The sequence below is a fragment of the Micropterus dolomieu genome, linkage group LG04, assembly GCF_021292245.1.
Source record: "Micropterus dolomieu isolate WLL.071019.BEF.003 ecotype Adirondacks linkage group LG04, ASM2129224v1, whole genome shotgun sequence".
In the NCBI taxonomy this organism is placed as follows: Eukaryota; Metazoa; Chordata; class Actinopteri; order Centrarchiformes; family Centrarchidae; genus Micropterus; species Micropterus dolomieu.
Genome location: NC_060153.1, coordinates 28,716,479 through 28,742,150, shown reverse-complemented (window position 1 = coordinate 28,742,150; position 25,672 = coordinate 28,716,479). Strand labels below are relative to the sequence as shown.

The 25,672-nt window shown below is 42.5% G+C and overlaps 2 protein-coding genes across 4 annotated transcripts in view; both read left to right on the top strand.

Annotated features, from left to right (window-relative positions):
• LOC123969361 (protein AF-17-like) lies at positions 1–21,399 on the top strand. Of its 3 annotated transcripts, none has more exons than XM_046046684.1 (20): positions 1–307; positions 1,242–1,321; positions 1,435–1,489; positions 1,668–1,777; positions 6,383–6,486; positions 7,065–7,158; positions 8,613–8,720; positions 8,962–9,051; positions 9,246–9,393; positions 9,492–10,298; positions 10,854–11,053; positions 11,657–11,774; positions 11,965–12,031; positions 12,403–12,551; positions 15,008–15,208; positions 15,800–15,876; positions 15,997–16,367; positions 16,888–16,984; positions 18,329–18,541; positions 18,637–21,399. In XM_046046684.1, the coding sequence occupies exons 1-20, from the start codon at positions 199–201 to the stop codon at positions 18,667–18,669; spliced, it is 3,231 nt and encodes a 1,076-aa protein (XP_045902640.1). In that variant the 5' UTR covers positions 1–198; the 3' UTR covers positions 18,670–21,399. The 3 variants fall into 3 exon arrangements, with proteins under 3 accessions (XP_045902640.1, XP_045902639.1, XP_045902641.1); XM_046046683.1 differs by having other exon boundaries at positions 8,613–8,765; XM_046046685.1 differs by lacking the exon at positions 18,637–21,399 and having other exon boundaries at positions 8,613–8,765; positions 18,275–18,410.
• A 2,193-nt stretch (positions 21,400–23,592) lies between these two features.
• The window catches only part of LOC123969394 (CDGSH iron-sulfur domain-containing protein 3, mitochondrial-like), a 4,316-nt gene continuing 2,236 nt past the window's right edge, over positions 23,593–25,672 (top strand). Inside the window, exons 1-2 of the mRNA XM_046046754.1 lie at positions 23,593–23,807; positions 24,245–24,361. Of these exons, the coding sequence (XP_045902710.1) occupies positions 23,724–23,807; positions 24,245–24,361 (201 nt within the window). The 5' untranslated portion in view covers positions 23,593–23,723. The remainder of the gene's footprint in view (positions 23,808–24,244; positions 24,362–25,672) is intronic.

The window sequence follows — 25,672 nt, the reverse complement described above, 5'->3', positions numbered from 1 at the left end:
TCACGGAAAAAACGTAGCAGCAGCACCACAAACCCCACGCCGAGATTTCGTCTCTGCGATGCGCTAAAACTGCGCGACTAAAGCGGCCGTCGACTATGCCCCGCGCGGCGTTAAAGTGCGGGACGACCACTTGACAGGCCTGGGCGAGGTCTGAGCGGCTGTCGGGAGGGGAAATACATTATTTCATATGGGAGAAGCATGCGGGAAATGGTCGGAGGTTGCTGCGTGTGTTCAGACGAGCGAGGCTGGGCTGAGAATCCGCTGGTGTACTGTGATGGACACGGCTGCAGCGTCGCCGTTCACCAAGGTAACATTAGCCGCTGTTAGCGTGTAATTACCGGGCAGCTGTGGCCGGAGGCAGCCGGAGGGTGCTGGTAGGTCGGTAGGTTTCCAGGCAGCTCTGTCGCTGTGTACGTGCGTGTTTGTGTGTGTGTGTGTGTGTGTGGGAGGGGTAGGTAGGCGTGCTGTTTGTTGTTTCCTCGGCACACATGATTAAACACACAGGGCCAAGCAGGGTGACACCGGGCCGGATGGCGCCTTAATGGCACTTCAGGTCCGTGTGTGTGTGTGTGTGTGTGTGTGTGACCGTGGGTTTCTGGCCCGGTTCGGTTCACGACATATTGCAAGACGCGTGGGTTTTGCGACAAAACAGCCCCGGCGAGGCCCGCCGGTTTGGACACTGTGTTACCTTGTGTCCACTTGCTTTGTTGCTTTGATAAGACTAGCAAAGGTTAAGAGTTTACTTATTATATCGCATTTCTGAGCAAAAATGAACCCTGTGACTGTTTGTTGGAGCAACTCTGGTGGAAAATCTTTGCCTGGCTGACTTCTCTCGCGTCTGCAGGTTGAGCTTTTGAAGTAGAGATGATTTTGTTCCTTGAAGTCAGCAAAAGTGCTGTGAAATGTAATAAAGAGAGATTAGATAGAAGCAGCCACAGCAGATAGAGTTGAGAGCTGTCTTCATAGGGTCAAATTCATTCATATTCAATGTTAAATTAAAACACCAAGTGGATTAAAAATGTCTTACTGATGGGACAACACTATATAATAGATAAGTGTGATATCCATTACAGTAGAAAATGGTGAAGATACAAATCTAAAAGAGACTAGGTTAAAGAGACATTTGGCATATATTACCTACATATATATATATATATATATATATGTTATAGTCATGTATGTGTTGTAAAATAGCAGAGGTCCACGTATCAAATAACCTGTTCTCTGTGTGTGTGCGTCAGCATGCTATGGCATTGTCCAAGTGCCCACCGGTCCGTGGTTCTGTCGGAAGTGTGAGTCACAGGAGAGGGCGGCGCGCGTGGTGAGTATGCCAGCGCACAACATGACACAACACTACCCATCCATTCCTGCATCACCAGTTCCAACCGAATGCCACACTCACCACACGCTCTACTCTCTCCTCTCCTGCCCCAGAGGTGTGAGCTGTGTCCCCACAAAGATGGAGCCCTCAAGAGGACAGACAGCGGAGGTAAAATCTCCACCCTCTGTCCATCTCACCCCCCTGCTGTTTCCGCCCGAGTTGCACGGCGAATGCGCGACACAGCGGGACCACAGCCTTGCCTGAAATAGAATAGAAGCAACAGTTTTCCACTTCATTCATAGGGAACCTTATCGTGCCATTGATCCACTGCCAATCTCTCCATCAGGCTGGGCCCACGTTGTGTGTGCGCTGTACATCCCTGAGGTGCAGTTTGCCAACGTCCTCACTATGGAGCCCATCATCCTGCAGTATGTCCCGCATGAGCGATACATCAAGGTACAGACACACATTGTGAAGTGAAAAATTGTTTGTCTACAGCCATGTTTCCCAAACTTAGGGTCTGGACCCAAAAAGGGTCGCAGACCCATTTGTGTTGGGTAAAATATATCACAATGTTACAAAATCTAAATATGTGAATGAGCGCTCTTTTTTTGCTACACTTGTCTGTTCGGCTCAGATGCTGTGTGAAGTTTTCTCTTTCTCTCTTCTCTTTAACCTGATCTTCTGTCCACGTTCATACCAAAATTTTCAGGTCTGTAGTCTGTAATCTGTCACTGTCGATCCTATGATGTCCAGACTAAACTACAAGGACGAGTTTATTAGTGTTGGCTTCACCAAAGCAATTCAGAATGGAGAGGAGATGCTTCAATGTGTAATATGTGATGAGGGTTTTAAAATTAATAAATTGGACAGGCATCTCCAAACGAAACATTTGCTGTGTCTGGGAAAGTCAAAACATTTTTTTTTTTTGCAAAGAAGAATCCTTCAAGATGTGTTGATTCAATTTGAACATTCTTGTGTGAATCTGGCTTTCAGACTCTGGCACACATTAAAAAACAAATTCAGAAACAGACCAAATCATCAGCATGACCTCAGAATGGCACTTATTGTTATTAGTACACACACACACGGTCTGAAATACACACATGCAACAACACGAGGAGAGACGTTTGAGCAGTTGGGGTTTAGAGGCCACCATAAGGAGAGGTGCCAGCAGAGAACCAGCTACCAGTCTACACTTCATATGTCTGGTCTGAGCTGGACTCGAACCAGTGACCCTCCAGTTTCCTCACAAGTCCTTACGGACTGAGCTACAGGTGCCCAAGAAAAAAGCAACATCTTGGTGTTGGTACTAAGGGATAATGAGAGGGAATAAGAAAATGAGCATTGAGAAAGGGATGACACAGAAAGGAGAAGAGGCCATTGCTGTTTTTATTTACTTTAATAAGAAAGTAAATACATTTCAAATACAATTTAAATTTATGGTTTGTTCCTTTATGCGTAGTTTGTAAATGTAGATTTGTGTCCCAGGGAGAGACCAGATTTCTCTTTTGGGTCTTGAGCTGAAAAAGTTTGGGTGGTGTGGTGCTCCATCTCGGAACTTAAATTAAGGATTCACAGTGGGGTTTCTCTTCAGTATTTCTGTATGGGGCCAGAGAGTGGTACCGACATGAATGCGCTGATCTGAAAACCTTCCGTTTCTTTTCCCTCCTGGAGTAGCTGAAACTCACGTGAAAATATCCTTTAATGATAAGGCAACTAAGGCCAGGTATGAAACATCAGTACTTTCCAGCATAATTATATCTGTAGCACAAAACGTCACAAAAATTTACAGAAGATTCATGAAAAGATTCATATTGACTTTTGATGCATCTGGTGTCTAAACCCCAACTGCTCGGGGCGCCGCACTTAGTGGCAGCCCCGTCACTCTGACATCTCTCCTTGTGTTGTTGCATGTGTGTATTTCAGACTGTGTGTGTGTGTACTCGAATTTATTTAGGCAAAGTTCTTCTACAGTTTTTCTTGTTTAAACAACTTGGAAATCATATGCATTACATTTCTGTGGCTTATTTTCTTCTGTGATTTTTCTGTAGAACATATGTTTAGAAGTAAGTAGGGCTGGGCAGTAGAACAATAATGATAATTATTGCAATATCATTTTCCTCAATAACAATATAACAAATGTTCTATAAATGTTTGATTTAATTCTTTTATGTTTTTTATTTTGTTGAGTAAAAGGGACTGGAAAAAGATTTTACTTAATTTATTTATTATTCATGCGTATTTGTAGAAAAAATATTTTATTATAATAGTTTTGAAGGTTTTACCTCAGATTTGTTAAGTGATCCACTGTTTGGCAAGTGTTTGTTTTGGCCATAAAGAAAAGTTTAAAACCACAATCAACAATATGGTTTCTGCAACTTTCACTCAGGAGCAAAAATCAGCCTTTAAACTTGAAAGAAATAAAGATTTGACATTCATTGTGATAATTATCGATATACAATGATATGAAATGTTTTATCATGATAACATTTTTGGCCAGCCCTAAAAGTAAGGAACTGTAAAAAGTATAGTTTTTACATCTGTATTAAAACTTATTAAATATTACATTGGCAGCTGTAAGGAAATGTATGAGGTATCCAGCCCCGTTGGTGTCACACAACTTATTCTAGAGCAATTACAATTATCCTTTGTAGCAATAAATTCTTAACTTAAAGTCAGCTTTAATATGACTTTGTTTTGGACCAGGCTTTTCCCATCAGTGACAACAATCCCGCAGAGAGAAATCAATCATAAATGAAACACAACAGCAGCTTCAGCAAATCTGCAACGTAGCTTTAAGACCTGCGGGAAACAGCACAATTCTTGTTTTCTAAACAGGAAAAACTGTTTTGCTCCACAGTGTCGTTGCGCTCTCCACCTACATGTACCGTACCAAGAGCTGAATGTGGCCTGCTCTCTGGAGGTTTTTGAAAGTCATTCTGGGAAATGTGGGAGATTTCCTGCTGAAGTAGAAATAGATGGGGCAGGTCGAGGCAACAACAAAGTCTATTCACCATAGTTCAACACAAAATACACATTGCTATGCACTGAAGTGTGCTGAAGCAATTAGTTTAAAATAATTTGTCATGTAGAAATTTCATTCAACATTCACTGGTTGCAGTTTCTTCAGTTAGGGGATTTGCTGCACTTCCTGGTTTTTATATCATTAGGAATCAAATCTCTTTGAGTTATAGACTAACAGTTAGAAGATGTCACTTTGGTCTCTGGGAAAACTATGATGGACAATTGTTTTGACATTCTATAGATAAAATAACTGATTTCTTACAAAAATAATAAATAATTTTACACTTTTTGAAAAGCACTTTAGTGAGTTTAGCACATAATAACACATTATTTACAAAGCATGAAGAATTAATAAGATCCAACATGGCAGTATCTTCAAGTTTGTACTTCATGTAATTTACATGTATATATATATAAATAAATGAACATGGGCTAATGACATGTTTACATGTATAATGGTGTCGTGCTGCATACTGACTGCATGTTGTGCACTCATGGTCTTTGTTTTTCATCAAGACCACCTATAGAAAACAGACTGAACATATCTTTCCTCGTATAGACAGTAAAACAAACACTTTAAACCACAGACTAGTTTCTCACCATTACAGCTTTATCATACATCAGCTGTCTGGTAACTTTATCCATTTGTACATTTCTTTTCTTGTCTGTGTAGCCTTTGATAGTTGGCAGTTTGTGTACAGCAGAAGTAGTGAGCAGTGTTTCCAGCATGCGCCGGAGCGGGCCTTTTAACGCAACGCACATTACAAAAAAAATCTATATTTTACGCAGGGACTTACATGCTGTGTGTATGTAATGTGTGTGCGCGTGTGTCCGTGCCTGCATATAAATGTACACATGTGAGTGTTTGAGTGCCTGGTTTCATATTACTGCGTCAGCTACAGTAAATTGCATGCAGCTTTCCCCCGTCAGAGCCATTCATCCAGATTTTGCTGCCTGCATTCCTAGACAGCATTACAATGGACAGTGAAAACTTGAGAAGCCACTCTTCTTTTTACACGCTTGGTGTAGTTATGTTTCTGGCCTTTCATTACACGGCAGACATCCTCTTAGGGGAACAGAGAGCAGAGTGGGATGTGAGGAGGAGAGGGAGACAGAGGAAAGGGGAGAGAAAACGGGCGAAACAGAGAGGGCTGATGCGAAAAGGTAAAGAGCCCGCTGTTCCTTTGTCCCGCACCTGTTGCTAGGCCTCTTCTGCCCCCCACCAGTCAGCCCCGCTCACTGGGGAAAAGCTGGGGAAGAAGTACAAAAGCTCTGTTTTTGTGTGTGTGCGTGTGTTTGTCTGCTTGTTTTGTATGTATTTTGTGGACGTGCGCACATTTACATGTCAGTGAAGACTGACGGCTTCTTTCACTCACGCCACACAAATTATAGCCTTGAGCTCTAAATTCAATTATTTCCAAAATCTTGGCTGCACGTGATAAATGTTGTTTGCTGCATCAATGTGAGTGCCCAGCAATTCATCATGAAACAAAATTTGAGGAAGTGACAAGAAGTGTAGGTGACAAGGAAATGTACAGGGAAGTACATTTTGGATTTTAGTAACATCGAGATATGAAAAACCTTTGAAAACAAATAGCCACAAGCTCCCAAACATCTGGTTAGCAGTTTTGCTGTGCAAAGCAGCACGTGCGGAGTGAACTGTGTTCTGTTTGAAAGCCCCATCTGGTGTCTTGACAAGCAAAACCATTTACAGGATAGCTGCGGCTGGACTCAAATTAAGAAGCATTTTATCTTTCCCGCACTGCACTCACAATGGCTCACTTTAATGGCCAGATAAGTTGAATGTATGAGTTTTCCCTGCTAACACTAATGCAACAGACAAAACAAGACCGCACAAGACTTCAAAACCTTCCACAGCTTTGCACATGAATCTGCATGTTTTGAAACAGCAAGGATTTTGTGTGAACGTACAGGGCAACATAGGACTTGTTGTTGTTTATAATAATAATAATCACTAATATGTCTGTGATATGCCATCATCTATTGTTCTCTCCCTCTGTGCCGCTTCAACAGACCTGTTATATCTGTGAGGACCACGGGAGGGAGAGCAAGGCTGCCTGCGGAGCCTGTATGACCTGCAACAGACAGGGCTGCAGACAAGCTTTCCATGTCACCTGGTAATTATTAAGCTGTGCGTGTGAGTGTGTGTGTATTTTCCTTATAGCGAGCTGTTCGGTTAAATCAATTAAGACCTTGATTGGCATGAAAGAGCTGCAGCAAAGATCTTGCATTGATACTTAAGGAAAGGAATTGTCTGATATAACATACTGACATATTATCTGTAGGACAGTGTGTCGTAAATTAGGAAAAGGGGTCAAGAAGTAATCTGATTTTAGGTGCACATAATCGATTTTACTTGTTGGCCAATGCAGTTATCAGAAAGGCCTGTCACAATCCATAGCTGTGTCGGCACAACTTTTCCCACTCTGCCTCCTCATCTCTTTACATTTCATTCCTTTGCCTTGTGCCTTAATTGTGTTTTAGCACAATGCAGAATTTACAATCAAGCCTGGAAGATTGTATGGGACAGATTTTTGTGTGCAGAGATCTGGCATTTGATCATCCTGTCATGATCAATGACAAAAGCGCTCAGGTGACTCGGGCGCCATCCAGGTGTCATTGTCAGGGTGTGCGTGTGCATGAGAGCTCTCCTGTTCCCTCTCCTGTCTGACCCTGTGTGACACCCTGTGTTCAGTGCTCAGATGGCAGGTCTGCTGTGTGAGGAGGAAGGCCCAGAAGCTGACAACGTGAAATATTGCGGCTACTGCAAGCATCACTACAACAAAATGGTAAGATGGACTAGAGCCGGGTTAGAGACTGCAAACCAATATTCTAGCACAACACATCACAGAAATAAGGAAATAAAAGAGTTACAAATGTCACCACATGATAAAAATAGAAGCAGCTACAAACATCGGAGATAAATGGCTATAACCCAGATCCTCCCTTAAATGCACTGTGAAGTGTAGTCTGTGTATTCAGTCTGGCATCGTGTTGTGACTTGTGTGTCTGTCCCATCAGAGTCATTTTCATTTGACACAGAAGATGCGGTGGGAATATTCAACCTAAGTCGAAGCCGTTGTTATTATCTTTTTAATATGGTGAATTAAAAGAGCCTGTGCGACGCCGATTTCAGAGTTGCTTGTTGACATTTTTCTAGCTCTGGCACGGGAAGATGATTTCCCCATTCTTAATTCAGCCTACAAAGCTCTGATTGGCTCTGTTGTCTGTTGGGGAAACAGCAGTCACTGAACACAACACCAGACCTGTTTAATTACTGAGATGCAGGCAGCGATGAAAAAGTCACTAAAGGCTGTCTTAGTCTAGCACTAGGGATGCACCGAATGTTCGGCCGCCGAAATTTATCTTCCGAAAATAGTAAAAATAGCACTTTCGCTGTTCTGCTGAATTGCCTCCTAGCACACCCGCTCCATCTGTGGCTGACTGCTTAGAAAAGGCAACAAACGATCTGACCCGCTTTGAGTGTTTCTGTCACTCGTTTGTGAGAAGATGATTAAGCTAGCCGCACCTACAGATGGAGTACGCACGTATTTAAGCCTTTATGGTAACTGAAACAGACCAGTGCGAGCTGACAGGCGGGTTAGTGACTTTATCGTGTCATTTTCTCTCTTTACAAAGACAAGTGTTGCAGTATGTCCTACCTGAAGAGAGGCTGTGAAGTCTTCATGTTTTCATACGAGAACCACAAGTAAAAGAACTCAAGTAATTTACTTTACTTGACCCTCTCGGGCTTCGGACCCCCCTCCATAATCTCTCTAAATCCTGTGGGGAAACACTGAGGAAAAAGCACATTTTCACTATTTAATCTATGCAATGGGGGAAAAAAGGCAAAATAAATGGAGAAAATGTGCTCATCTGCTGCTTCCCATATTTCCTGTTAATACAAAGCCAGATGAGCTTTGCTTTCCATTTTGATTGCACCTTTTAAGCATTAATTAACATTTATTTGGTCTTGAGACAATCCAACGAAGGTTAAAGTGAAGGGCAACTGCACTTGGTTGAAGATACTGGAAGACGTTTCGTCCCTCATCCAAAGGACTTCTTCAGAGAAGTGAAGAAGTCCTTTGGATGAAGGACAAAACGTCTTCCAGTATCTTCAACCAAGTGCAGTTGCCCTTCACTTTAACCTTCGTTGGATAACTATGACCTGGATGACTGAGAATCTTCATAGACGTCTTGAGACAATGTTCACTTCTCCTAACTTCTCCTTTGGTTTTTACAGCAGAAGAAGTTGCGCTCCAGTGAAAACACAAGTAGCTCCTTCAGCCATTCCAGGGGGCGCTCCAGCTCTCCATCGCAAGACAAATACCACCACCACAGACAGAGGAAGGTGAGCACCAATGCTGCTGTACGGGCTTGGTCAAATATACCAAAGGTTGGCATTGCATATCTGGTCAGATTTGTAGTCATGTTTAAATATTCTTTGATCAGAAAGGTTCAGATTTAGATGAAAACTGCCACTGAGGCAAAGTTCTTGTCTGTCTGATTGTGTTAAAACAGTCAGTGTGTGTCTGGTAGGACTTGGCTTGACTCTTAACATACCTGAGCCCTGTGTATTCCTGTCTGTTCAGAGTCATAAGGACAAGATTCGGCAAAAAGAGCGCCACAAGAAGTCCTCTGACAGTCTGGGCTCCTCAGTGACCACCAGCAGTATAGAAAAGGTACGAGAAGTCAACCCACTGGGTGACCTGTGAGATGCTGGACACTGTGAGATGGATGTTTAGATCTTAAGAAATCTTGATTGCCACAATACCTTTGTCAGTATTATATAAAGAACATTTTGACAAGCAATGCCAAACTTCCTTTTGTAATAAACTAAAATTAATGTTGTTGTGACCTGTGTGTTTTGGTACAGATATCTTCCAGTCACCATAGCAGCAAGGACGGTGAGGGAAAGTCCAAGAAGCTGAGCTCACACAGTCACAGTCATCGTAGTAAGAAGACAGGAAGCACTGGCAAGAGCTGCTCCTCCTCCTCCTGCTCCTCCAGTCCATTCAACACAGGTAGAATAAAAGAGGAGCCAGAGTGAAATGTTGACATGGTGTCATAAAGACTGTTGAGTTTATTTGTCGTTGACAACAACTTTGTGTTTCTCTTGGAGGTGGCTCCCTGTCCTCCGCTCAGGATTTCCATCAGTTCTCATCGTCCTCCCGCCTGGAGCGTGACCACGACCGAGGTGGTGACGACCACAGTGGTGAGGATCGTAAAGAGCGTCACAGGCGGCCGGCAGTCCAGGAGGACGAGGACGAAGAGGACGATGAAAAGGGGGAGGACAAAGATGAGGAGGAGGAAGAGGAGGAGGAGGAGGACAGTAAATACCACAAGCCACCGGCTTTGACTCCTGCCGATGGCCCACTGGCAGGATCACAGGGTCATGACAGGTCAGAGGGCAACTCGAGCCCTTTTGAGAACAAGGTCACTATTTCCACCTTTGGGTCCATCATGCGCATCACTTCCTCGTCAGGGCTGGGCAGCAGCAGCAAGATCCGGAAGATCTCCTCCTCAGGGGACTACAAACCCTCCAAGTCTCTCTGTAAACCGTCTCAACTGAGCACACCGCCTATTCTGGAGGAGGCGGACCTGGAGGAAAAAGCCACGCCTCCACCACTGCCCAGAGAGAGGAGGCACCGCGGCAACAAGAAGAGCAGCCACGGTCCGGGGCGACCACGGGGCAGCAAGAACAGAGAGAGGAGGGAGGAGGAGCATCACCACCACCATCACCACACAGCGCTTCCCCCTCCAGCCTTAACCTGTTCGCTCTACCCAAACCCATCCTCCATCCCTCACCCCACCTTCCCCTCCACGCTTCCTCCCGTCTCTTCCTCTTCTTCTTCTTCCTCTTCTTCTTTCTCCTCCTCCTCTGCCGGCAGTTTTTCCACAGGCCGTGGCAACTCGCTGCTCGGCTCCGGTGAGTCTAAGTGAGTGGGTGTGTGTGGTAGCCCTCTAGCTTCCTGTGTGTGTGAGCAAGCGGGAGTAAGAAAAAAAACCAGCATCACTATCTGTTTGCACTTTGGTGTGCTCATCTGCAACTTGACTGTAAAGTGTTGAAATGTTTCCATTACACATGTGCCGTGTCAGCGCCACAGCAGCAGCTTCTGTATATCAGGACCTGACAGTGTAGTAGAACAAGCCACTGAAAGTAAGAGCCAAGCAGGACAAATAAAGATACTATTACACAGCGCTGGTTTTCATACAGTTGGTTTTAAAATTCAGAGTGTTTTTTAAATCTATCTCACAGTATTTATTTAATCTGTAAGAGGCAGAGATATTGTCCTAGATAGTGGTTTTTGTGTGCGCTGCACATCTCTGAGTGGTAGATTTCCTGCCCTACTTACAGTACCTACTTATTGATTCTCTCGTGTACACGAATGCTTCAGTGGCTTGTGTTTGTGCCATTTGGGGTCTTACAGTTACTGAGATGAAAATAATAAATATATTTTTTACCTAATTTCTGATCTCTCAGGTATCTACTCCAGTCTCAAGGACCCTCTCACGCTGGGCGGGGGTGTCTGCAGTACCCCTCTCTCGCTGGGTGGAGGGGTGTGTAGCACCTCCTTGTCCCTGGGAGGGGGTATGTGTAGCACCCCTCTCTCCTCAGGACTCCTTCCATCCCACGTCTCGTCACTCTCACTTCCGTCAGTCAACGCTGTCTCAAACACACAGGTACGGTCAGCACAAAGGCTTTCTCTGCTATAAAGCACTTACAGTCACACCCAGACTATTTGAATTGTTAACACTGCTGTTGTAGCTTGTTGTTGACTTCTTGGTATAGATTATAGACCTGAAGTGATTAGTCTCCAACTATTTTGACTTAGTAAATAAATTGTTTCACTTATTTTGCAGGCAAAACCACCAAACACGCGCAGGGTCCAGTTTATCAAATGTGAGAATTGTACATGTAATGGGCATTTATTTTACTTTGACGTTTTATAAATTAAATGACCCACTGAAATTGTATCGACAGACAAATGGATAATGTAATGACACTGATGATAGTTTCAGCCCTGATTATATCATTAAATGGTTTTGTTAGCAAAATGCACTTATTTGATAATATTCTAAGAATTTCAATATTGAATCATATTAAATGATGTTTTCACTCTACGGTTAATGTGGGCAGATGTGGCTTACATGACCAGCAGACTGGTGTTTACGTTGTATGAGTAGAAGGCTTTATTCTTTCCTCTTTTTTTAAACTAACACCCTTTCCAGATTGTCCAGATGATTTGTTTGTCAGCCAGATGTTGATTTTTTTCTGTCTCATAGGTCCATCCAGGTTCCAGCGCCTCCTACAGCCTGACCTCCACTCAGCCTTTCACCAGCTGTCTCTCCACCGCCCCACCACTTCCGCCACTACTGAGCCAAGCCCAGACCTCACTGCCAGGTGAGAGGAGGACGAAGTGCAGAGATCAATATGATTCATTTGCATTTCAAACTGAAGCTAGTTTCAGATAAGCCTTCACAAGAAACCCTCTTCTGATACAAATATTCTTCCCTTTCTCAGAATCTGACATACTTTAAATCTCTTCATATTGTACCGCCTACAAGTTCATGACTCTTGTTCCCGTTCTCAGAGTCCGACCTCGATGACTGTCGCTTCCCGTGTCAGGGGAACTCACCAAGAGAGAGTCTTTCTTCACAGTATGTCTCATTTCATCTTTTTCTTGTATTTTTGATGTTTAGTCTTGGGACAGAATACATGATTTTCTTCATTCCTCCAGGGCGGCGGAAAATGAGTGAGTAAGTAGTAAGACAGAGTTTTAGTCATGAGAAGGTCTTGCTATCATCTGTCATCCATCAAATGAAACATCATTTGGATAAATATTTTCCTGTACTGTAGCTGAAGTCTGATATGTTTCTATTTCTGTAACCAGCAACAGAAAACAGCAGGAAACTGCAAAGTGAATTTGAAGAAAATACTAACCACAGCCACAGGGTTGGTGTTTTCCAGCATGGCTGCAGCAGTGACTTCTTTCTGACTCCTTGTTGGTTTTCTCCTCTTTCACACCCAGGTCTCCGATGAGCTGTCTTCCCCTTCTGTTTGACCAGAGAGACGGGTTGGGCGCAGGAGTCCGAACCCGTCCTGAGAACGTCCCTCCAGCCAGCTCCCACATTGAGCTCCTGCTGGAGAAACACGGCAATGGAGAGATGGGAGTGAACAGTAAGTGAGCCTGCAAGAGGACGAACTCCAGTGATTCCATGTGGTTCCGAGATAAAAACTAAGGCTCACGAGATGAGAATTAAATGGAAGCTGCACCCAAAATTCAGTGTATTTTTCTGAGAGGGAGAAATTCCTCTTTGGTTGAACTAAGGCGCAGTAAGGATATAACCTTGGCTGAGGAGTGAATATCTTCATGTTTAAGCTGGAGTGCGGGACTCTAATGGATTACAGTCAAGAAAAGGAAGGGATTGATAGCGAGGGCAAACACAGAAAAACCTTGGTGTAGCTTTTCTCCGCTGGAGAGCGTTTAGAGAAGGGACTGAGGACAGACATGGTGTTGGGGTACTGCTGTTGGACAGCTTGTAAGGTATTTGGAGTAGGCTATGTAGCTATTACATTTACTCTTCCTAAATAATGGATTATTGCCTGGGAAGTGAGCTCCCCTGTAGCCATACGTGAGCATGCGTCAGCGGTGTTTGTGTAATTACTCTCACTGCCAGAATGGGAGACAAAAGTTCTGCACTGCAGGGTGAAGGGCTGACAAGGTAAAATGGTTAGGAACCACTGCATTACACTGTAAAAAAAATAAAAAAATACAACAACAAGGAAACATTTGTAACCTGCACATGATATTGTTTACCAGCACTCCGTGTAGTTCTTGCTGTGAGCAGTGATCTGGTGTTATTTAGAGATAATTAATATACCTGTGGATGCTGTTATGACAATGTTGAAAAGCATCTCTAGCATGTTTGTTTCTCATGTTCCTCCTTTACATTTAATTTCTGTTGAGATCTCTCCAAAACCAGATATCTCACTACCTCTCACTGAATGGCCCTTTTTTTCTCTATCTATTCTTTGCTCTCTCTTCTTTCTCCAACGCTGGGCTTGATTGATTGACGTCTCCCTCATTCTCCTGGAATTTTAGTTTCTAGTGAGGAGTAAATTGAGATTTCAGACTGAAAGTGTAATGTCGCATCACAAAGACTAATATTTCTGTGGGAAAGTACTTTTTGTGTTCCATTGTTAGAATTTAAAAGGCACTATACATTGCATACATTTTACACCTACAACTCAAACGCTAAAAAATGTAGTCCACAAGGTAGCAGGATGTGGAGTGATTTAGGTCACAGCTGTAGTTTGGTGGCCAAATATAGCTCTGCCCAACATCAACCCAAGCAGGGGCCTAATCAGCCTGAATAATCGCAACTAACTGTGGGAGTAGAGCAGGTCACTGTGTCTACCTTTGGGATAAATATTTCTTTATGTATTAGATTGTTTAAACATAACTAATTGATCCTGATACATACAAGATACAGGGATGTTTATATGTCTTTATACATACTGTTCTCTGCTTAACCTGGATGTCTTATCTCACATCAAGATGAAATGATGACAACAGCTCACCTTGTTTGATATAACGTTTAAATGTCAACGCTATTTAATTATAATTTCAAAACTTTCCCTTTTATTGTTTCACATTTATATTAATTACAGAGCAATAATTTGATATTAAGTTTATATTTCAGTACCTGTGTGGCTACAGAAATGTTCCAGTCATCACAGGCTGTTAAAGTTTTTAAAATGCTATACATTTCCAGTGACAAGCTATGTGAAAATCTTGCTCTTGCTTTATTTTGAAAACTGTGACAGTTCAAATTTGTGAGCTCAGCTACGTTTTTGGAGCTTTCCCATTGCAGGTGCCAGCTGAACTCGCGGCGAGTAGTTTTTCATTCTCTTTATGTGACTGTTTATCTTTACAGTTACTGTCTCGCAATCTCTGGCTAAGCTATTTAAAGAGGTCATATTATGCTCAAGTTCAAGTTCAAAATCTTATTTAGGGGTTGTACCAGAACAGATTTTATTTTTTTTTCATACTGCACATTGCTGCAGCTCCTCTCTTCACGCTGTGTGTGTTGAAGGCTTTGTTTTAGCTATGGCGTGATACATCTTGCCTCTACATGATCTTCACTGGGAGTTCCACATGCGCAGTTCCTAGTTAAGGACTAGTAGCCAATCTCTACATCACAGCAACAACTTTTTGTCCATTGACTGTCTGGAGGGTAGCTAGTGTTTGGAAGGGAGAGGAGAGGCAGCCGGCGGACGTCTTGTCACTGTGTGCTGCAGGTCGGTGTGTTTTTCCACTGGAGTTTTTGAGGGCGTGTTGGAATAGCGGCTTGGCTGACCAATCAGTAGTGCACAGTGTTTTCATGTCAGCTTTTGGTATCACCTCAGGTCTTTTGATACCAAAAAGCTGCAGATACAAGGCAACAGATATGCCCAAAGTAAAACCAAAAAATGTGAGTTGAGGGGAGTTGAGCTGGGTCCATCCGATAGAAAAAGGACTTCAGTATATATTGACCTTCACTGCCTTCTCATGCTGGTCATTGTGCAACTCATTTGGGCCCTTTGGAAATTCTGTTTCTCTTTGATAACATATGTATCCTCCTTGTCTCTAGTTGTGGAGATGCTCCAGTCCCTTCACTCCTTGCAGCAGGAGAACCAGCGCCTCCAAGACCAGATCCTCAGCCTGACGGCCAAGAAGGAGCGACTGCAGCTGCTGAACACGGAGCTGGCCGTGCCTTTCCCTCCACACATTCTTTCCGCCCACGGCTCAATACACACCTCTGCCCAGATCAACTTCCTGTCATCCACTCAAGGTCAGATTCTTCATATCAAACCTTTAGGACACACTATTATAGTGGGGTCATGTACTTCACTCCCCCTTCACTTTTCATCTGCATTTCTCTTCCCACCTTCATCCCCTCACAACAGTCCACCTGCATGTAGCATTTTTATCAGTGTATTATTGTCAGGTTAGCTGTGATTCGTTATAGTAAACCTATTAGACTATTGATGAGATGATTGATGGCCTCTGTCCCACGTCAATTGTATTATTAGTTTTATCCTTCTTTCTGCTGACAAAACAACTTACAACTGGTTGCTACTGCTTATTCTGTCTGCTCTGGAAGTCGGCACCAGTTTTCTGCTTTTGTTAAGTAAAGCAATATCCCTCAGTGCCATCAACCAGTGCAGCAGATTTCCCATGAAATCACGCAAAATAATGACAGGAGAATGCAGTGTAGAGGCTGCAGGTCTTTTTGGCATTGGCCACGTACACAGAAATGATACAAACAGAAGATTTATTTTATTGATGTGAAAAGTGAGTCGCTTTAATATACGTAATGAAAACCATGCTGGTTAGTGTAAACCTTTGATTTTGTAGTTATCTTCCTGTGTCTTTTCCTTAGACCCCATGAGCACCAATAAGAGTCCCTTGTCCAAAAGCTGCTTCCTGAATGACACCTCCTTTGTCACCTCGTCTGAGGTGAGAACCTGTAGACCCTTTCTCACCTTGAACACTCCACACAAACCTGGGTCGACCCATTTCTGCCTTTTGAACCTCTTTGCATCAAGAATAGTGCAATTTTTCATGTCTTTGTTCCAGGAGCTCCACTCTGGTAGTCCGTCCCGCAGTAGCTCCTCCCTCTCCTTCCAGAGTACCCCTCCTCCTCAGCAGAGCCCCGCCTCCTTCGGCCAGCCCCTGCTGAACGGCCTGAGTCGAGGTTTAAGCGATGGTTTGGGGACCATCAGTCAGGCCTGCAGCTCCTCTTTGCCTGTGGTGGGCGGGCTCATGGCATCCCTCGCAGGAAGTCCTCAGCTGAATATGAATGGAGTGCTGGGCAGTCTGAACGGCGTGATCCAGTCTCCTGTGCAGAACGCCCCTCAGACCGCACTTCCCGCTCTGCGCCCCCAGCCTCCACCGCTCAACCCCCAGGCCCTGGCACAGGGCTTTCAGCTTCCCAAGAGCGTGAGCCCGTATGTACCCAGTCTGTTTTAAAAACACTTTAAAAATTAATTGTTTTGTTTTAAGATTGTTGACATTATGCCAGGCAGCTGGCCGGTATTACTTGAACCCCATGTTAAAAACATGAGGATAAATGTTTTGGTCTCTATAGCTAATTTCCCCATTCATGACAACTGTATGGGGGGGGGGGGTATTTTTTATATAACTCTTCTGTTGAAATTATATGAAGGCGTAATGTTATGCATCATTAAGGGCAGGCCACGTTGAGTGACAGGTGGGTGCCATCACAGAGGGCTAGCCTCCACCGATTCTCCGCGTCTTTGCTCATTTTTTGATAAACCACAGTCAGGGACTGCCAAGAGGGCTATGGCCAGAACCACCGATATTAACCTTCACTATCGCTCTTCAGAAACCTATGGGTGACGTCACAGAGGCTAAGTTCATGTTTTATACAATCTGTGGTTTGGACTGATCAGCCAGAGGGCTGGTGCATTGTCTGGTGTGTTATGTGCGTTGTTGCATGTGTTTCAGGTCTTCTCTCCTGTCCGAGCAGCAGAAGCAGCTTCTTCTGGAGCAGCAGCAACAGCAGCAACTCCAGCAGTTCCTCACCTCACAGAACTTCACTCCTGTAATGACACTCTTTCTAGCACTTCTCATCTGTAGTATTCTTTCCGCAGGGAGACTAAAGTCATCTCATTTACATCTCTGTGGTCATAGTTGATTTACATATTACTCTGGAAGAGTTCACCACGCTCTCAGACACAGGTGCTCATTGGGCATAAACTGTAAATATCCATCAAATTTATTTAATTTAAGAGGGCAGCTTCTACATGTTGTTATGTTGTTTTTCTCCACTACCTTTGCTGTGACATTTGTGAAAGTTGTGTCATTTGACTAGTAATGACATCAGTTTTAATGAGCAGAAATAATGTCTTGCTTACAGACTCACCTCCACTGCAAAATATCTCCATTCTAGTCAGTCATGTCGCATGTTATGTTATCAGCAAGTCAACACAGGTTTGTTTTTGTTGGCCTTAAATGTACAATATATAAAATATAGCCTGAATTTTAGTTTAAAACATTGAGAAAATAAACTAACATTGTTGAAATTAAGTTTTGTTAAGTTAACAGTTCTGACGTCATGTCGAAGACGTCTATGTATGGTGTTTCTGCTATATCTACTGAAGTTAGCATGCTAACAAGCTAGCCCTGGCCCATCCTGTCTCATAATAATCTCTTTGTACCTCAAGCGGCATTAGTCTGCTCGGGTGCTAAAACTTGTCAATTAATTGCAATTACACCTAATTGTGTTAAAGATTGATATGGGGATAACAATATATGTGACTAACTCATGAGTCACAAGCTTTTAAGTCACTATGTGACACCTTTACAACAACAGGAAACCAGCCACCACGATGCTTCATATTTGACTTGCAAAACTGGTAAAAGTCTGGTGGAGTTTTGGAATGAGACACTGTGGGCAAAGACTCTGGTAAAGATACAACTGACTTCTTGGTGACATTGAGTTTTAAGGTTTATTTGTGATTGTGTGATGCTACATTCAATGCACCAGTGAAATGCACATTTCTCCTTTCCCCCATACAAGTGTTAAATACGGGAGAAAGGTAGATGCATGACCCAAAGACAGTTGCACTTGTTCAACTGCTTTCAGGGCAGCAGAAGCTTTGGACTAGTTATTGTAGGTCTCTCACAAACATGTAACATGTTGAGAAGAAGAAACACTCAGATCCATTTTTTTAAGCTAGCCTCCAATGTTGAAAATAGAAAGGTGTATGATGTCACATTACACTACATATTGAGCTCAGAGCTCAGTCTCTCACATGTCTGCTTGGTAATCTCGATTGTGAAGGCAATTAAAGGAGCTTAAACTGCTACTTAAATGTAAAACCTCTCCCAGTTCACAGGTGTCCTGAACATCCCATAAACTCGCTGTCTTCTACCCCTCCACCAGGAGCAGCAGGTGGTGGTGTGCCAGATGCTGCAGCAGCAGAGACAGAGGGAGCTGCAGCGCCTCACGCTGACAGGAGCACTCACCTCCACCCCAAACTCACCCATGATCGCCCAGTCACCCAGCCTGCTGTCCTCAGCTACAGCCTCCCCCCTGCAGGGCTGCCAGGGAGGCAGCCTCTTTGGCCTGCAGGACAACGCACTTCACAAGCCCGGGGTGAGCAACACTGCTGGGTTCCTCTTAGAGATTGTATTAGTTGCAATGTTGTCAGTTTTAGAAATGTAAGAAACATTGTGTAATTGTGTTTTCAGACTGCAGGAGAAAAGGGTGACAAGAATGGGTGACTTTTCTTGATTACACGGAAGCAGCTCAAATGAAGACATGGGGCATCACGGCCCACTTGAAGAATTGAGGTCAACTTACATGACTTTCCTTCTCTGTCATCTTTATCTTACACCCTCTTTTATGAATGTATAACAGGATGGACTTAAACGTGGAGGTGAAGTTTTTCGTGTTTTGAAATTCTTTGTATCAGAGGTTCTTCTCATAGGTTTTTGTGTAGGCAGCTTTCAGAGAGCATGAATACAGTGGTCTCTTCTTAAATTGCACTAATTTGTTAGCAAGACCAATGGGGCTGCTTATGAAGGCAGAGCCAGAGTTCCTGCTCATCCCTGCAGGGGCTGTCTGTGTAGGCTTTTGGGTTGAAGTGTGAACTCAAGGTCAGAGTGTCGCTTCTCTGATTTCTCAAGCACTGACCGTTCATGATTTCCCTCCATGGCTTAAACCAGAGTTTCCATTCGGTCACTGAGAATCACAGACTTATGCCACTTCTTGCAATCTCACCTGTCTTCCTTGATATTTTGTCTTCCCTTTGTGTTCACCCCACCCAAATTTCATCCAGATCTTCTATATGTTGCAGCCTCTCACATGCACTTATGAAAAGGATAAACATACTGTCATTTTCAGTGTGATGTGTGGTTAGTTGCATTTCAACATTAAGCTAGTTATTACCTCAGATCTTTCCGCCATCTTTTTTCCATTGTTGAAATTTTGTGCTGACTCATTTCACCGCAATAACCTTCACTGGATATAAATGCCCACCAAAAAATCTTGGTGTTAACTCTAAGGTATTAACTCATGTAAATGTAAAATGACACAGACCCCAAGTGTCCAAAATGGCGCTATTGTCCACTAGAGACTGGCATCAGCGTGATCACTGAGCACCAGATTTTATTCAAAACCACCATGAGTTTCTAAAGACTTTTATATCCTTCCAGTTGCTATCGAGATTAAGCAGACGAAACCAAACATTTGGAAATTGTTAAGTAAGAAATTGTTTTTCCTAAACAAGTGTGCACTTTGCATGTTAGTAGCTAACAGAGCAAATTAGACATCTACACAGTACCTTATAAAGGATGTTTGGTACTCACTAGGCCGCTAGGGACTGACAGATTTTTTTCGATTTATGTAAGTATTTTGCACTTGTGTCAGTTTTTTATGTTACTTTCATACATAGATATTCTTTTCACGTTCACCACCTAGTTGTTCTTTTAGCAATACTGGATAGAAAATGCCTTAATGATGCTAGATTTACAGAGGAAACCATGAGCCCAAAGGCTTACTCTCTTGTCGTCTTTCTTTGATAGTGTTTTTTAACTGGGGTACATTGTTAAAGTGAAAGCACTCTTCCTAAACCCATTTATACTTTTGATAGCTAACTGATTTCAAAAGTTGAAATGTGTGAATAACCGTATAGTGGTAACTGAAGTGTCAAATTATTTTGTATTGTAATTTTTGTGTTCAGATGCAATGTTCTTTAGTTGTTTTTGCTTCAGAGAACTGAGAAACAAGGACTTGTCTGAGTAAAGCCTGCACAGTGGTGTCATAGGAGATGGCTGGGGACAGCCAAGATGTAAACTATTATTAAAGTGCTGTCACAGTCTATGATACATAGTGTAGCTGGCATCAGTTGAGCAGATGGTGAATAGCCGATGTTGTTACTGTCGGTCTTTTGCTGCAGAGCTGTCTGAGGCCAACTTAAGCCAACGTAGAGACTGTTAAACGTCTCTTTCCTTCCACTCCACTTTATCATATGAGGCCTCTGTTTGGATAACAGAAGGCCAATCACAGAGTAAGTGACTATTTTATTATGTTTTCTCCGGAGTTCTTTAACAATATTGTCACAGGCCTTTTCAAACATTTTCTCACTTCTCTTTGAACATTATCTCCCACACATGTGATATCTCGAGTGCTAGATTGTTTTGTTAGCAGCTAATGTAGACCTCAGAAAGGAACTTCAAGCAGTTCACTAGTTGGTGATAAATACTGTAGCAATGACAGAAGGGGACAGTTGATTATGTTGATGAAGACATGAGCCAACGTGGTGACATGGCTCCAAGTGGGAGGTCTGCAATTTACCAAGTATGTCCTTATGTAAGTCCAGACACACAACCATGTCCAAGAGATTGAGTGAGGAGTGGTGCGAAGGATTTCTGAAGCGTTTTTTTCTCATGTTGCACTGGGGCGCTTTGGGCCCAATTGTAAATTGTTTTTTTTTTTTGTACCTTTTCAATTTTGTTGGAATATGAGTTGTATACTTTAATATGTTTGTGTAAAAACACATACATTCTTTTAAGCTTTGAAGTTTGGGTAACCAAGATAATCCATGTTCTGAATGTCGTACTGTGTATCTTTTATGTATTACAACATTTAAGCACCTGGCTCTGAATGAGGCCTGATGGAGAGCGAGTTACTTATCGGGATATGAATTGCATGAAATGCAGTGACATCTCTCAGATGTGTTGCTAAATACCAAGTAATAACTATGCATAATTTTAAATGCATTGTTCCCTGGAAAAAAAAAGAAATTAAATGAAATGAGCACTGAATTTTAAAAAGGACAAGCATGTTGTCATTTGTACAGTGTATTTGTTTGAGAGAATTGAGCAAAACGAATTTGACAATATTCAGATTAAAAGCCCTGTAAAGTATTTTGATATTTTTGTGTGTAAAATTAAAAGGACGGATTAAGAATTTTTTTTGTCAATAAATGTATTTTACTGAGTTGTTTTACATTTTGTCTTGAGGATTGTTTTACTTATCTGTCAGTAGTCTGTGTACTTGGAGAGAGAAAGGTGGGAATGAATTCATCTTTTCAGACAAGTGACGTAGCTAACTTTGTCCTGACCAGATCAAATGAAATAGTTTTAAAGAGGTCATATTCAGCTTTTTAGCTTTTTCCCTCTACTTTATTGTTTTATATATCTTTTTGTGCGTGTAACAAGTCTTCAAAATGATAAAGCCCAAAGGCATTTACCATCTCCCACAGGAAAAACACTGCTCCTGAACTTGGATTGTAGTCCAGCGTTTACTTCTGTAACCTATCTGCGTCACTTTGTGTCATAATGCTCGCCTAATAGCTTGTGTGGCACACCCTCAAAAACACTGGAGCTGCAGCACACACAGTGACAAGGCGTCCACCCGCTGCCTCGCCTCATCTCCACCCTCCCTACAGAATGTAAGCTACCCTCCAGACAGTCAGTGAAGACATAAAGTTGTTACTGTGATGTAGAGACAGTTAAAACTTTACGTATGAAAGATCAATTTGTTACAAATTAATAACCACTTACCACAACTTTTGCTCCAGTCTAGGTTGTAAAGCTGGTTCAGGAACATGTACAGCTGAACCAAAGCCTGGGCGTACCAAAACGTTTATTTCAATTGAAAAGGTGGTGCCTTGAACACAAACGTGCTGATTATTCCTGTTACTTGTCGCAGCTAATTGGGTAACACCTATGTCATGCCTACGAAACTAAGGTACGAAAAGACATACCTTGAAACTCGTGGCACAATGTTGCACACCGTTTTGAGAAAACATGTCATTCAATCAGAAAACTTTGCAAACCGGTTGAACCCCCCCTGGTCTTGTCAGGACCCGGCATACTCTACTTCTGATTGGCTAGTAGTCCTTAACTATGCACTATGCATGTGCATCTCCCAACAACAACAAAGATCAAATAGAAGTGAGATTCTTCACTATGTAGCTAAAACGGAGCGTAACATGGTGGAAAGAGATGCTGCAGTAATGTACACTATTACAAAATATGTAAACCTGTTCTGGTACAACCTCTAATTAAAATTATGAACCTGAAATTGAAAATAATGTGACCACTATAATGTAATCCAGTAACTATAATAGGAGCACATATTCTACATTACAGCACTTTAAGAAGTGGATTCTGTCAGACTGTTAAAAACAGGCCGCAGTATTTTTGTTGCCATGTGCTGTGCTTGCAACTCTGGAACTGGTCTTTGAGTACCTGAATGTAGGATTTTAAACCATGTTTAAAATAAATCATAAAATAAAGAGAAAATAATTTAGAATAAAAGTCTCTTTTAAGGTCACTTATACAGTAATGTGCAAAAGTTGGTTGGCTGGTGTGGAAAACGCTGTAAAGTAAAAATGGACATGTTAGTAGATTATATTTATCATTTACCAAATGCAATGTGAGTGAAAAGAAGAAAAATCTAAATCAAATCAATATTTGGTTTGACCCTTTGCCTTCAAAACAGCATCAGCTCTTGTATAGGTACACTTGCAGATAGTTTTTGAAGGAACTCGGCAGGTAGGATGACCAAAACATCTTGGAGAACTCCCCACAGTGCTTCTGTGGATTTAGGCAGCCTCACTTGCTTCTCTCTCTTCATGTAATTCAAGACTAGATGATGTTGAGATCAGGGCTCTGTGAGGGCCATACCATCACTTCGAGGACTCCTTGTTCTTCTTTACGCTGAAGATAGTAATGATGGTATTGCATGATGGATAAGTATCTGCCTGTACTTGTTTACCGTTTTGTACATCAACGCACTGAATGAAACAATATAGAGATTATTTTCTAATCAACAGTGGTTTATATGGTTGAAAGCAGGTCCAAAGGGTATGCACTTTATTGGTCAATTGTCGCCATTAGTAAGGGCAACTTTTGGGTTGCCAGGTTATGAAAAAACCCTTTGCCTGGTGTTAATCCTCATAGGACAACTTCCAAGTAAAGTACGTTTTAGAAATGCTTCATAAGTTGCAACTAATTGTTTTATCAGCATTAAAATAGAGCATTCATTAAACCCGTGGACATAAATGATTTAGCAACATTTATAACTTTATTATCAAATAGAACCCAAAAGTAACTTGGAGGGGAAGAGGAGGAGTGGTTTGGTAGAAATGATGAAGGAGTGGCTTCAGCACGCGAGCTGGTGTGTTTACTTAAGGTGTCGCAGTAAAGAGGCCATGTTGTAATATTGGCCGGGGTCCTACAAAGGCTCCTGAGGACGCTGCAAAGACCAAAGGGTTCCCCACCGAGTGTTGTAGTAGCAATATTACGCCTTCGTCCGCTTGAACAAAATGAACACAGCCAGCTTTATATCCGCAGTGCGGAGAGGATGCGCGCAGACCAGACGTCCTCAAATACCTTTTTCCTCTTCGATGGTGAGCCTTCAACATATAGCCACTAAACATGTAATTGTGTTTATTCTGTGGGCTGAGTCAAGACAAGAAATCTACGGTGTACCGGTATTTTCTGCTGGTTTTTTAACTCTGCCCGAACAAAACCTGACATAACCTCCTTTAATCACCTTTGGCGCTGATGCGTTTTTGCAAATAAGCATGCAGGGGCAGTAGAGGACAGTATAGGGCCTGGCCACGATCCGCAAATTCATAACATATAGGCTCTATATGTCTATTCTGCCATTGTTTATGGTGGTCAGCTGGTGTTATGAATGCATTTTTGTATAAATATATTTTTTTAAATATCAAAACACACTAGTATTCTGATTTTAAAAAATATATGTCTACTCACAATATATTCCTGATGTTGTCTGCAGCTATCACCCAGCGCTCTGTGAGATGATTCGTTTTGTCTGCAGGTTCAGTGCTGCCTGCAGTCCACGCAGCCTGTCCCTGCAGCCCGGCTGCCTTACAGAGTGAAGGTGTCTGCTGGGAAACGCTACGCATGGTGTGCTTGTGGACACAGTAAGAAACAGGTGTGTACGGCATGCGATCAACTTTCAGAGGTACCTGGGCTAAAAGTCAGGATGCCAGTCGTTTAAAGTCACAGCTCATTTTCAGTGGCGCCCCCAGAAAATTTTCCTAGGGGTGGCCAGATGGGGCCACTGGCAAACCTGGGGTGGCACACTAAACCAAAAGTCACAACTGAATTTCAGGAATTCTATTATGCAGTATATAGACTAATGATAAAACTATGTTAAAATATGAGTTATGGAATCAGACTGATATACTTTGGTTTCTTCGAATACACTACTAGACCTTTTCCTTAAAAGAACAACTCCAGCTTTTGTAGGAGTGCACTGATTGCAAAGCCTACTTAAGATTACAGACATCACCGAGCATAAATATTTTTCTTTCATATTAGACTATATAGTTATTTAACGGAAATGTACAATATGTGTCTGTACAGTTGTGTAATTACTTTTTAACCATACTGTCCTATAAAAATGGTTTCAAAACATAGATGCCAGTAAAACTACAATACTCTCTCTTGCTACTGTGTTTTTAATGTAAACAAACTCCACTGAGAGAGAGAGTGTTAGAGAGAGAGAGGAGTGCATTGACACAAGTTACAGTACCGCTGTCATAAACCTAGATTAAGAATGCAATATTTAAGCCAAAACAACCAAGCTCAGAACAAATGAGCCTACAGGGCCATAAGCAAACAGCAGTGAGCTCAACACCACTGAAGTCAACAACGACGCGCGCAGACAACGTTTTAGGGATCCAGACCCTTTCTATATCGCTTTCCACAGAGATCCTGCAGTTGAAACGGAAAGAATGTCCACCAATATATATCCCATTCCCAGCTCCGTACCTTTCATACAGCAGGGACCTGGCAACGACATGCAACATGAAAGCGGCTATATAACAACAACATCATGACGACAACCGCAATCCATAGCCTAGTATCAATCGATCCAGCACAACAATTTGGCCCATGCACAGAGTCAGGATGATAAAAGATTCTTTCACTCACCAGAGCTGAGGGCTCACGTGAGGAGAAAGGCGGCGGCACGGCGGTTTTTCCTCTGGGCAAACTTCTGGATGACTGAAGTTTTTCAGAGAGTCTCCCGACTTGTTGCAGTGTGTCAAACATATTATAAAGTTGCCAGGCTACTGACTATATACACTCACCTAAAGGATTATTAGGAACACCATACTAATACTGTGTTTGACCCCCTTTTGCCTTCAGAACTGCCTTAATTCTACGTGGCATTGATTCAACAAGGTGCTGAAAGCATTCTTTAGAAATGTTGGCCCATGGAGATTTGTGGGATGCACAT